Raw genomic sequence first — 14,074 nt, 5'->3', positions numbered from 1 at the left:
GTAAGGTGAAAAGTAAAAGTGGCAGGCAGGCAAATCCAGGGCAAAAAGGGCCACTTTTCAACATAATTGTATAAGGGCTAAGAGTGTTGTAAAAACAAGCCTGAAGGCTTTGCGTGTCAATGCGAGGAGCATTCGTAACAAGGTGGATGAATTGAATGTGCAGATAGTTATTAATGAATATATTAATGAAAATTAATGATATAGTTGGGATCACCGAGACATGGCTCCAGGGTGACCAAGGATGGGAGCTCAACATCCAGGGATATTCAATATTCAGGAGGGATAGACAGGATAGGAAAGGAGGTGGGGTAGCATTGCTGGTTAGAGAGGAGATTAACGCAATAGAAAGGAAGGACATTAGCCTGGAGGATGTGGAATCGATATGGGTAGAGCTGCATAACACGAAGGGGCAGAAAACACTGGTGGGAGTTGTGTACAGGTCACCTAACAGTAGTAGTGAGGTTGGGGATGGCAATAAACGGGAAATTAGAAATGCGTGCAATAAAGGAACAGTAGTTATAAAGGGTGACTTCAATCTACATATAGATTGGGTGAACCAAATTGTTAAGGGTGCTGAGCAAGAGGATTTCTTGGAATGTATGCGGGATGGTTTTCTGAACCAACATGTCGAGGAACCAACTAAAGAGCAGGTCATTCCAGATTGGATATTGGGTATTGAGCAATGAGGAAGGGTTAGTTAGCAATCTTGTCATGCGAGGCCTATTGGGTAAGAGTGACCATAATATAGTGGAATTCTTCATTAAGATGGAGAGTGACATAGTTAATTCAGAAACAAAGGTTCTGAACTTAAAGAAGGGTAACTTTGAAGGTATGAGACATGAATTAGCTAAGATAGACTGGCAAATGATACTTAAAGGGTTGACGGTGGGTATGCAATGGCAAGCATTTAAAGATCGCATGGATGAACTACAACAATTGTTCATCCCAATTTGGCAGAAGAATAAACCAGGGAAGGTAGTGCACCCATGGCTGACAAGGGAAATTAGGAATAGTATCAAGTCCAAAGAAGAAACATATAAATTAGCAGCACACCTGAGGACTGGGAGAAATTCAGAGACCAGCAGATGAGGACAAAGGGCTTAATTAGGAAAAGGGAAAAAAGATTATGAGAGAAAGCTGGCAGGGAACATAAAAACTGACTGTAAAAGCTTTTATAGGTACGTGAAAAGAAAAAGATTGGTCAAGACAAATGTAGGTCCTTTACAGTCAGAAATAGGTAAATTGATTATAGGGAACAAAGACATGGCAGACCAATTGAATAACTACTTTGGTTCTGTCATCACTAAGGAGGACATAAATAATCTTCCGGAAATAGTAAGGGACCGAGGGTCTAATGAGATGGAGGAACTGAGGGAAATATATGTTAGTAGGGAAGTGGTGTTGGGTAAATTGAAGGGATTAAAGGCAGATAAATCTCTAGGGCCAGATGGTCTGCATCCCAGTTAGTTAGGAAGTAGCCCAAGAAATAGTGGATGCATTAGTGATGATTTTTCAAAACTCCTTAGATTCTGGATTAGTTCCTGAGGATTGGAGGGTGGCTAATGTAACCCCACTTTTTAAAAAAGGAGGGAGAGAGAAACCGGGGAATATAGACCGGTTAGTCTGACATCAGAGGTGGAGAAAATGCTAGAGTCATTTATCAAAGATGTGATAACAGCACATTTGGAAAGAGGTGAAATCATCGGACAAAGTAAGCATGGATTTGTGAAAGGAAAATCATGTCTGACGAACCTTGTAGAACTTTTTGAAGATGTAACTAGTAGAGTGGATAGGGGAGAGCCAGTGGATGTGGTATATTTAGGTTTCCAAAAGGCTTTTGACAAGGTCCCACACAGGAGATTAGTGTGCAAACTTAAAGCACACGGTATTGGGGGTATGGTATTGATGTGGATAGCGAATTGATTGGCAGACAGGAAGCAAAGAATGGGAGTAAACGGGACCTTTTCAGAATGGCAGGCAGTGACTTAGTGGGGTTCTGCAAGGCTCAGTGCTGGGACCCCAGTTGTTTACAATATATATTAATGATTTAGACGAGGGAATTAAATGCAGCATCTCCAAGTTTGTGGATGACATGAAGCTGGGCGGCGGTGTTAGCTGTGAGGAGGATGTTAAGAGGATGCAAGGTGACTTGGATAGGTTAGGTGAGTGGGCAAATTCATGGCAGATGCAATTTAATGTGGATAAATGTGAGGTTATCCACTTTGGTTGCAAGAACAGGAGAACAGATTATTATCTGAATGGTGGCTGATTAGGAAAAGGGGAGATGCAACGAGACCTGGGTTTCATTGTACACCAGTCATTGAAGGTGGGCATGCAGGCACAGCAGGCGGTGAAAATGGCAAATGGTTTGTTGGCATTCATAGCAGAAGGATTTGAGTACAGGAGCAGGGAGGTTCTACTGCAGTTGTACAAGGCCTTGGTGAGGCCACACCTAGAATATTGTGTGCAGTTTTGTTCCCCTAATCTGAGGAAAGACATTCTTGCCATAGAGGGAGTACAGAGAAGGTTCACCAGATTGATTCCTGGGATGGCAGGACTTTCATATGAAGAAAAACTGGATCAACTAGGCTTATACTCACTGGAATTTAGAAGATTGAGGGGGGATCTTATTGAAACGTATAGAATTCTAAAGGGATTGGACAGGCTAGATGCAGGAAGATTGTTTCCGATGTTGGGGGAGTCCAGAATGAGGGCTCACAGTTTAAGGATAAAGAGGAAGCCTTTTAGGACCAAGATGAGGAAAAACTTCTTCACACAGAGAGTGGTGAATCTGTGGAATTCTCTCCCACAGGAAACAGTTGAGGCCAGTTCATTGGCTATATTTAAGAGGAAGTTAGATATGGCTCTTGTGGCTAAAGGGATCAGGGGGTATGGAGAGAAAGCAGTAACAGGGTTCTGAGATGGATGATCAGCCATGATCATACTGAATGGCGGTGCAGGCTCGAAGGGCCGAATGGCCTACTCCTGCACCTATTTTCTATGTTTCTATGTGCTGTGTACAAACCAGTACTTCTGAATCACCGATGCAATGAGAGCACATTCTTCTCGGTGGTGACCTTGGCATGAACTATAATTGGAGCAGCATGCTGAGGTTCTGCAGTAGTGCTGGCATTGAGCAGCAGAGCTTGGGCTAATGGGCTCTCCATCCAGCTGACAGGAGTCCCCTGCCATTCATTTCGAAATCATCACCTGCAGCCTATTTAAACCCCAATCTCATCCACAATCCTAATTCACTCATCAAACCAGACAGCTTCAGTTAGTTGCTCCTAGTTGTCTGTTGTGTTTACTTTCTGTTCTCTCTTGGATATTGGTCCCTCATGGCCTGTGATTTTGCTATCTAGTATGTAAGTAATTAGTTTCTGCTGAGTCATCTCTGCAGCTCTGCTTTTGGGTCAAATCTCCTCAATATATCCTGCCAGGATGAGTGAACCAATGATTGGCCCAGCAGAGTAGGTTTGCCTAAAGTAGGTTGACTGTTGACAGGAGCACACCAATCCTGAAACAGTAGGAACCCACTACCCATTTGTTCAACACCCTCAACCAACTCTCTGTCTCATACAACAACCCCATGTCAGTCAACCTCCTCCCTCCGAGCCTCAGATTTGAGAGTCCAAACATGTTAACAGATCCCCAACTTGACGCTGCAGCTTCCTGTTCCACTCAGGCCATCGATCAAGCCAAAATTTCCTTTTCATTTTTCTCTTGACTGGGTGAGCTCTGATCTGGGCCTCCATTAACTGGGACAATAAAGCTACAATTTGCAATAAATATGAAGATTTTTCCTTTGAGATGTGTCGAGTTTTTGATCATGTGGCAAGTGAATGGGAAGCAGCAGGTTTGATATTTCCCTTGTGTCAAGACTACCGACTGATGCTGGATTACACTGCAGACTCCAGGACTCTCACAATGGAGTACGTTTGGAATGCAGAAGCACTGCTGGCCCATTACTATCACAGTCTCTCAGAGCGCTTGAAAGTCAAGCTGTCTACCTGGGAGCTGCCCACCAACCTCAAAAGCCTGAACACTCTGGCCCTCTGAATAGACAAGAGTCTTATTAAATGATCCTCCAGATCATCAACCAGAATCCCACTTCCATTCCCAGAACCACTTCAGGCTATAGAACCCTTATTATCGATGCCTCCAGAACCTAGGCAACTAAAGAGAACTCCCTTAACATCTATCCCCCTCCAAGACTGTGAGTAAAGGAGGAGAAACAAGTTGGACAGTTACTGCTGAGCCATATATCAAATTCCCACTGTGACCGGACGAAATCCAAGATGGCGGCGCGATGCAGCTTGCAGCGGCTACTCCGGAGCTGATTATCTGTTATTTGTGAAGTGGGGTGCCGTGCGCAATCATAATTGATTGAAAACAGATGTGAGAACACAGAGGAACATCTGGAAATCTCCAGGAAGACCTTCTTCATTGCTGCTGCTTCTGTGAGGTCCGGGACTCTGCTGGGAAGAACAGGCCCCCAGTCCTCGGGGTCGTGTTGCCGATGGCCGTTGGTGGGGCCGACTTAATATGCTTGGCAGAGGATGGTGCCCGGAGAAGCTGTGCCGGAGGGGATGGTCGTCGGCTCGGAGGTTCAACAAACTCAGAGTCGTCTGCGGTTAGGTCGCTGTCGGTGTGTGCTGTGTCTGCTAGGCTGGTTTCGACGGAGTGAGGCTGAGTCAGGCGGCACCGTGGAAGTCCATAGCGGAGGTATTCCCTTCTGCCACCTGCGTGGGATGGCGAGTCTGTTGGGACCCTGGGGACTTGTGGAAACTGTGTGGTGATTTCTTTTGAACTTATAATCCTTTAACATCTTTGGACTATTTTTATTATGCCCATGGTCTGTTTTTTATCAATTATGCTATTGTTTGCACTGTTGTAACTATGTAGTTTTGTGCAGGTCTTGTAGCTTTAGTTTTTGTTCTTGTTTGTCTGGTGGATTTGGAGCTCCTTTCTGGGGAATGCGCTAAGACGGTAACGCAATATTAATACACAGCAGCCTCTCCGGATTCTGGATTGGGAATTGCCAAATGTTATGTGGATTTTCTGGTGTAGTCTGTCTTGTCATATGCTTTTGTGGTATCATTCTGGAGGAACGTTGTCTCATTTTTTAACTGTATTGCATTTGTGGTTTCTAAATGACAATAAACTGAATCTGAATCTGAATCTGAAAACAACACCACCAGATAGAAACAAGGAGCCTTCTACCTGGCAATCTCCCCCAGCCTCTCTTCCAGAACCATAACTCAACTCATTCTCTCTCCTCCTTCACACCCTGATGGCTTTACACACACAGGAAGCTGTGGTAGATTCTGGCACAGCAGGCAACTTTCTGGACTGGACTGTGTGTGTGCAGATTGGACTGTCTATTGAGCCTATCCCTCACTACCTCTGTATCACAGCCATCAACGGACATACCTTGGGGTCTGGGATGGTCAGAATGTGCATATGGTTTGTGCACATGTGCATCGGGGAGTACATCCAATTCCTCCTAATTGACTCACCCAACATCCCTGTCATATTGAATTACCCCTGGTTCTCCACTCATGACCCTCACTTTGTCAGGTCATCTAGCTCACTGTTGAGTTGGGGACCCACCTGCCTGCAAACTCATCTGACTTCACCCCATAAATCCGAGGAGACGGAGGAAACACTTGGCCTCCCCAAACTCCTGCAGGAATACTACAACATAGCCATCAGCTTCAGTAAAAAGGGAAGCCAGCATCCTACCTCACAGACCAACATCTGTGTGATTGACCTCCTCTCAGGCAGCACTCTGCCCTGAGGTCATCAGCTCTCCCTCTCCCCTCTTAAGACTCAAGCCATGAATGATACATCACCAAAGCACTATAGTATGGCTTCATTCAACCACCCCAATCCCCAGCTGGTGCAGGATTCTTCATCATCAAAAAAAAAGATTAGGGGTTTTCATTCCTGTAGTGACTCCCATGGACTCAACAAAAACACCATTAAGAACCACTGCCCTCTCCCCTTGAAACACTCTATGGTGCCCAGATCTTCACCAAACTGGATCTATGGACCGTGTACAACCTGATCTGCGTTTGCCAGGAGTATGAGCGGAAGACGGCATCCATAGCACCCACTGGCCTCTACGAATACTTGGTGATGTCTTTCAGACCTTCCAAAAGTCCAGCCATTTTCCAAGCCTTCATCAACAAGATGCTCTGAGACATGCAATACAGGTATGTGTTTGTCTACCTCAACAATATTCTCTTCCTCACCAGGGACCCCCAAAACTACATCTGTCACCTCTGTTCAGTTCTTCAATGTCTCCTTGAAAACCAGATGTACTACAAGTTAGAAAAATGCCAGTTCCACACTCCAGTCATTTCCTTCCTGGGTTACATCCTTTCATCCCAAGGTATAAACATGGATGCAGAGAAAATGTGTGCTTTTGTTGAATGCCCCTTACTGTGCTCCCTCAAATAGCTAGAGCACAGTTTGGGCTTCCCCAATCTCTATCATCATTTCATTACAAATGACAGCCAAATTGTCAGTTCTCATCCACAATCCTTGCTCACTCATACATATGAGACAGCCTCAATTAGTTGGCTGCTGTGTTAGTTGGTTTTCTCTTTTTCGGTGGACTAACGTGTCTTTTGCTGTCTAATATTAAAGTTATTGGTTTCTGCTGAAATGTCGCTGCAGCTCTGCTTTTGGGTTAAGTCTCCCTACATTTTCAGGCACTTCTCATCCACCACCATATTCCTGAATCAGCCATGAACTATGAACACATGAACACAACCTCATACTCCTCTTATGCACTATGTTTTTGAAACTTGTAGCAATTTTACATTTTGCTCCACTGTTGCCACAAAATAGCAAATTTCATGATGTACGGAAAGTCAGTGATAGTAAACCTGAATCTGATTCAAAATGTAATGTGCACTCTGTAGGCTGCAAGGTTCCCAGTCACAACAGTGGCTTCTATTGAAAGAGATATCACCACGGGATGTGCAGAGTTTGAGAAAAGAACAGTATCAGTTCAGATCTTTCCTTACCCTGTGGCACCCACGAGGACACAATGCAGACAATGCAGCATTTGCTGAACTCCACTTCCTTCACTGCCCACACTCACAGGCTGTTTCATTTCTCCACAGTCCGAGTAACTTACCTCCTTTCATCCTTTCCTCAGTCCTCTGCCTTCATCCCTCCTTATTCTTCATCTCTCCCTAATACCCTCTCCACTCTTCTACCTGCACTTCCAATTCACCTCCCTCTCATCCCTCCCATCCTCACCCCTCCCCACCCTTGCCACTCTCACCTTCTCCTCTCTCCTCAATCCTCAACTCCCATTCTTTCCCATTCCTATCCTCACACATCATCCCCATCCCTTTCAATTCCTTCGCCTTCATTCACACCCTCTTATCACTCCTCCCCTCATTCAAAACCATTCCCACCATCCGCATCCCTACTTTCTCCTCCATCCTCATCTCTTCCCACCCCTCCTAGCTTCACTCCCTCTCCACCCCCATTTTCCTGACTCCTCCCAATTTCATTCTCTGTTCACCCCTCCCATTCTGTCCCCTGCAGACCACTTTCACCCTCAATACACCCCACCACCACTCCCAGCCTTATCCCTCCCCACTATTATCGTTCCTCACCATCTCTCCCACTCTCATCCCTTCTCAACACTCCCACTCTCATCTCTCCTCACTCCTCCTTTCCTAATCTGATCAATTGTGCCTCCAGACAGCATGTCAGGATCCCATCAATACAAACACAAGTGATTCTGCAGTTGTTGGAAATCCAGAGCAGCACATAAATTGCTTAGGAACTCAGCAGTTCAGGCAGTATCTATGGAACAGAAAAAAAAAACTGACATTTAGGACTGAGTCCTGATGAAATGTCTCTACCTGGAATGCCAACTATTTTTATTGCCCTTCATTGATGCTGTCCGACCTGCTGAGTTCCTAAGTATTTTGTGTGTTGTTCTATTGGTCAGACAATCCTTGTCTGATCAAGAGAACAAACCAAGTAGAGGGACTGATATTCAGCAAGGAGTCCTAAGCACTGAAGTATGACCCACCCCAACAAGGAAGTTTCATAGTATCAGGTTCAACTTGGGACAGTTCCTTTTTCTGATCGCTGCCTACTGCCCTCCCTCAGCTCCTGTATCAGTACTCCCCCATGCAGAACACCATCTGGAGGAAACGCTGCCAGTAGTAAGGGCATTGAGTATAGTCTGGCCCGGAGAACTTCAATGACCTTCACTACAAGACTCTGGTACTAAGCTGGCGAGATCCCAGTGAACATTGTAGCAGGTAGTGAGGCCACATTGTCCCTTTGGAGCTAGGTATACACCTAGCTTCAAAAGATCCATACTGATTGATTTTTGAAGGGATAAAGAGTAGCTGGCAGATTTTGTCTTAATCAGGGTGACAGACAATTCAGGGCTTTGGCTTCTCATCAGCTTTCCACGTTTATCATTGGAACAGTAGCTGCAGTGTAGATCAGTGTTTACTTATGAAGCCAGACAATCCAGTGGCATCTGTTATACTCCCTCATGCCTCAGTGGCTAAACAATAACAGACAGCAATTTGTAGCAAAGACTGTCATCAAGCCTTGCGACTGTTTCACTCGGAACTGCTAGAATCAGGTCAGTGACTTAGCCCAGTGAAAGTGCATTGTAAAGTACCACAATGGTGGGGGGGTGGGGGAAGAGTGACAAATAAAGGGAGTGGGAAAGAAAGTGAGAAACTGAGAAAAGACTGACAAAAAAAAGATACTGAAGCCAGGGAAGTCAGGGCAATGAGGAAGAGTAGGAGAAAGAAAGGAGAGAGGAGGAGAAAGGAGAAGAAAAATGAAGAAAGAATGAGAGAGGAAGAGAAAAATAGAAAGGAGAAAGGGAGAAACTTGACTGAAGAAGAGAACAAGGTAAGAGAAAAAGCAAAATGAAGAGATGAAATTCAGAAAGTGAGAGAATTTGAAGAAGCATAGGAATAGATACTTTCATGACATTAGGATGTCCCCCAAAACCCCCTGGTGGAGTTCAAGCAGACCTGAAAGTGTTATGGTCTAGCAGACTGTGTAGGATGAACCAGAAGCAGCAGAGCAGAGGGACAGGACAACTAACTAAGCAATATGAAAAAGTTATCAGCCATAAGTTTAAGTATGGAGAGCGGGCAGATTGGAAGTGGTCAGTAAAATGGGAAGAAGTAGGGTAGGAGGAAAAATAGGTGGGCTGAGAAGGCAGAGTGAATCACATAAGGCACAGAGGCAGAAGTGGATCTGTTAAAACCACTGTGGATTTGAAAGGTTCAAGCTGAAAAGCACTTGAAAATATGGCATCAGTGTGAAGTTACAGCAGACCTGGTAGGAGCACAGCAGGTGGGAGTTTACATAGACTTGAAAGGGTTGTGACCTGGTAGACCATGTTGGGTGAACCAGGGTCCAAAATGAATAGCAGCAACCGGGAATGTACAACAGTAATCAACCGTGGGTTGAAAGATGAAGAACAGAGAGACTAAGAGTTGTCCGCAAAACCTGAAGAAGAGACAGGTGTGGCAGAATGAGGTAAAATGATCTAGATGAATATGACTCATATAAGTAGCACAAGTGAGGCGAGGAAATGCTTCAGGCTGACTCCATGACACTGAATTCCTCCCCTTATGACACTGCACATCCCCCAACCACTCCAAAACTAGGATGCTTGTTGTAGCAGACACAAGATCTTGTCCTGTTCCTTTTGTCAAACCCCACTGGTGACCTGCAATTAATTTGATTCTTGATTGTCACCAAGTTATCTTCCTCACTGACTTTTACAAAATTTTGGAGAATTACAGCATGGAAACAGGCTCTTCGTCCCAACTCATCTATTTCTGAGTGTTGCTCAGAAAGCTAGTCCTTCACCCTGCATTTAGCCTAACGCTCTCCTATCTATGTACTTACCTAGATCACTTGGAAACATTGCTAATGTGCCCACCTGAACAACTACTTCATATCAAATATGCATCATCCTATGCCTGAAGAAGCTGCCCTTGCTGTCCCATTTAAATCTCTCACCTCTTGTTTCATGCTTGGGCACAGTGTGCTTTTTGCCCATCTCCAACTACCCTCAAGGCAGGTTCAAGAAGCAGGTACCTTCCTAAACCATTGGAGTCCATATGCTGAGGGAACAACTGTCTGGTGGGGACTTCCAAGATATTGACTCAGTGATAGAATGGGGGGTTATGTTTAAGTCAGGATGGTAGTGAGTACTGAAGAGAGTTGTCAGTTCAGAGTGACCTAACATTTGTTCTGTAACTGTTATCCTTTGAGCTAATCACCCCAGCCATGGGAGAAATCACATTCAGATTCAGATTTACTTATCACGTGTACATGGAAACATACAGTGAAATTTGCATTAACAACCAACACACCCAAGGATGTGCTGGGTGCAGCCCACAAGTGCTGGCACAAATTCCAGCAACAACATGGCTGCATACCATGTTCAGCAGAACAACAGAAAACAGCACAAAACAGAACGCTAAGCCACAAATGCCTATCCTGTCAAGCCTAAAAAGAATCTTACAGGTTTCCATGACAGCATCATGTAGGCCCAGTCAGATTCATCTCTACCCTCAGAATAAAGAGAGGAAGTTAAACATTTACACTTGCATGGAACACTGTGAAGACACAGGGCTTTTGGGCACATGGCCTGTTATCCTTCTCACCTCTCCAGAGCAACCTTCTTTACGCATGTAGCTCCTGATGCAGGTCCATATTTTGCTCTTTGATAGCATAGCACCCCCTGTAGCCTCTTCAAAATTCTCATAGCTGCCATACATCTTGACAACGCTCTGCATGATTCGTACAGCCTGGAAAAGAATGAGAAAAAAGAACAATGATGATCCTCTGGTGTTCAATTCTGAAACTTACCATACTAGGCACAGGAAATGACCCAAAATGTTGTATCAAACTAACTAAACGGCTCACTAAACTAATCTCTTCTGCCTACAAAACGTCCATATCTATCCATTCCCTGCACATTCACATGTCTAAGAATTTCTTGAACTTTGTACCATATTTGCCTCCACTGCCATTCTTGGCAGCACTTTCCAAATACCCCTCACTCGCTGTGTAAAAAATAGCTTGTTCTGTACCTCTCTCTTAACTAAACTTATCCGTCATCCTGTCATGGTCCGATCCGTGAAGACCGTATTCCGGTTCAAGGTCCAGTCCATAATCCGTATTCCAGGTTTTCCAGTTTTCCCCAGTTCCATTGAGACACCTGATTCTCGTTTCGGGCTGGCAGATAAATTACTCTACAAACCAGGGACTGGTTGCTGGACTGTTCTCTCTCTTGCTCCCTCTCCCCTTCCTTCTGAATCCCTGGCAGTTACTTCGACAGTTTATCTTGACGCATCTGCAGTGTATTTTGTGGTTATGTATCTCAACAATTACTTCAGCAATAACCTTCATCTGTTACCTTCACCTGTATCCTCATCTGTATTGCCGTCAAGTTCAACCACCAGAGTGAGACCGGAGCCTTGCCACACCAAGATAAGGAACTATCTATCGTTCAGTTTGGAACTGTCTCTTTGTGACCCTGTGTTAAATGTCCATGTCAAAGAGGAGTCCCAGCCCTACATCCTGCTCCCAATGAGGGGTCCTGATTCTGTGTGGAGCCCTGGTACTCTGTTCCCAAGGAGGGGTCCTGGCTCTGTGTTCCGTGTATAAGTCCCAATCCTATGTCCTGTTCCCAAGGAGAGGTCCTGGCTCTGTGTTCCCACGTGCTCATCCAGTCCTCATGCCTCACCCAGCCCAGGAGTACCTCATCCAGTCCAAGCCATGTCCAAGTGCCTAGTCCTAGAACCTCGTCCAGTCCAATTCAAGGCTTTGTATTCCCAGTACTATCTAGTGATTAATTTGTTCCTAGTCCCAAGTCCTCACCTGGATTCGGGTTCCAAGTTCGAGTGAATAGGGACCAATGTACTGGGTCGGAGTCCTAGTCCAGCTTCCTTGTTCAAAGTTCCATGTCCCGGTCCTGTGTTCCTAGTACTTCAGTGTCTGTGTCTTATATTTGGGTCACCCCCTTATGACACATCATCCTCATCTTAAATGCTTCAGTTGTTAGGTACCTGTTCCTTTGTTTTTAGTTCCTTATCTGTTCTTGTATGAATTGTGAATTTGTGGAGAATGCTTGCATGCTTGAGCTCTTCTGACAATGGGGATCTAGTAAGTGAAATACTTCCCTTACCAACTCAATGAATCAGTACAACATTGGCTGCGTTGTGGAGTTCTACAGTCATGAGGGCATTGGGCCCTTGGAGAGGCAGGTAATATATGTCTCTCCAAGAGCGCAAGAGCCTTTATTTTCCATACCCATTCTGACATATTGGGATTGGAGGAGCCACACGTCATATTCCATCTGGGTAGCCTCCAATCTGACAATGTGAACATAGATTTCTCTAACTTCCAATAAATCCTCTCCCCTTCCCTTTCCTGTTTTTCCATTCCTCATTCTGGCTCCCCTCTTACCCCTTCCCTTCTCCTCACCTGCCCATCACCTCCCTCTGGTGCCCCTCCTCCTTCCCTTTCTTCCATGGTCCTCTCATTAGATTTCTTCTTCATCATCCCTTTACCTTTTCCATCTATCATCTCCCAACTTCACATATTACACTATCCCCACCTACCACCTTTCTCCTCACTTGGCTTCGCCTATCAGCTGCCAGCTTGTACTCCTTCCCCTCCCCCAACTTCTTATTCTGGCGTCTTCCTCCTTCCTTTCCAGTCTTGATGAAGGGTCTCGGCCTTGACTGTTTAATCCTCTCCATAGATGATGACTGCCTGCTGAGTTCCTCCAGCATTTTGTGTATGCTGCTCTGGATTTCCAGATTCTGCAGAATCTCTTGTGTTGCAGATAACATCAATTTGTGCCCGGTGAAGAATGTGAGTATTTTGAGAGGACCGGAAGTGACGGCATTGATGAATACTTATTTTTGTGAGATATTATAAACAGCCCACTTTTTTTTTCCTTCTCTTTTGTTTGTTTTTTTTTTCTTTTATATTACTTATTAGTTATAGTTATTAGATTAGATTAGTTAGTTTTGCATTATATAATTTTTTTTTTGGTTTTTTTTTCTTTCTTTTTTCTGTTTTTTTATATTATACATTATGAAATATTTAGATTTACTATGTCCATACATATATCTTATGGCTTATGTCTTGGTAAACTCATTTATATTGTAACTATTATGTATGTTTTTTTTTCATATGTAATGGAATGTGTATGTTGGTAATTTCTTTATCAATATATCATCTGTATTCTGTCCATATTACTAATATTAATAAAAAGATTTAGAAAGAAAGAAAGAATGTGAGTAAGGTCTTGGTGCCCTCAAACAATAGAGAGCTGAAGAAAACTTGTGCTACCTCAACCTCAATATATGTGGTGAAATAACCTGTATAGATGGCATATAAAACAAAGTTTTACACAGTACCTCAGTACCGGTGACAATAATAAACCAAATTATCAAACAGAATGAACCAAGCTCATTCTTCCTGACTTCTGCTAACTGATCATTACCAGACAGCACAATGATGCAGCTGGTAGAGCCCTACCTCAATGTACCAGAAACCTGGGTTTAGTCCTAGCCTTGGATACTGCCTATGTGGAGGTTGCATGTTCTCCCTGTGACCATGTGGGTTTCCTCTGAGTGCTCCATTTTCCATAACCATATAACAATTACAGCACAGTAACAGGCCTTCTTGGCCCTTCTAGTCAATGCCGAATGCTTACTCTCACAAAGAGTTTTCTTACAAAAAATTTTCCTCCTATATCTCAAAGACGTGGGTGTTGACAGGTTAATCATGTCAGTGAATGGCAGAATCTGGGGAAGTTAGTGAGAATATAGGGGGTATAAATAATGAGATTTTTGCAAATGGTGGTTGAAGGTCAGATTGGACTCAATTAGGCCAAAGGACCTGTTTCAATGTTTTATTTCTCGATAAGTCTATGGACAAAATATGCACCTGCAAACATTACAGAGTTTAAGCTGAGGTTCACTCGTAAATTCAGGGATTGTGTAAAAAAACAATCTGTTAACTCCTTTCC

At 44.1% G+C, this 14,074-nt stretch overlaps 1 protein-coding gene across 2 annotated transcripts in view; it reads right to left on the bottom strand.

The window, feature by feature from the left end:
* LOC132406685 (microtubule-associated tyrosine carboxypeptidase-like) overlaps positions 1-14,074 on the bottom strand; it is a 77,735-nt gene that overhangs the window by 34,858 nt on the left and 28,803 nt on the right. For both annotated transcript variants that reach the window (XM_059992538.1, XM_059992539.1), the window contains exon 3: positions 10,692-10,835. In XM_059992538.1, coding sequence (XP_059848521.1) covers positions 10,692-10,835 — 144 coding nt within the window. The remainder of the gene's footprint in view (positions 1-10,691; positions 10,836-14,074) is intronic.

The sequence above is a fragment of the Hypanus sabinus genome, chromosome 17 (genome assembly GCF_030144855.1).
Source record: "Hypanus sabinus isolate sHypSab1 chromosome 17, sHypSab1.hap1, whole genome shotgun sequence".
Lineage (NCBI taxonomy): Eukaryota > Metazoa > Chordata > Chondrichthyes > Myliobatiformes > Dasyatidae > Hypanus > Hypanus sabinus.
Note: the sequence above shows the minus strand (reverse complement) of the source record. Positions and strands in the feature narration are given on the sequence as shown.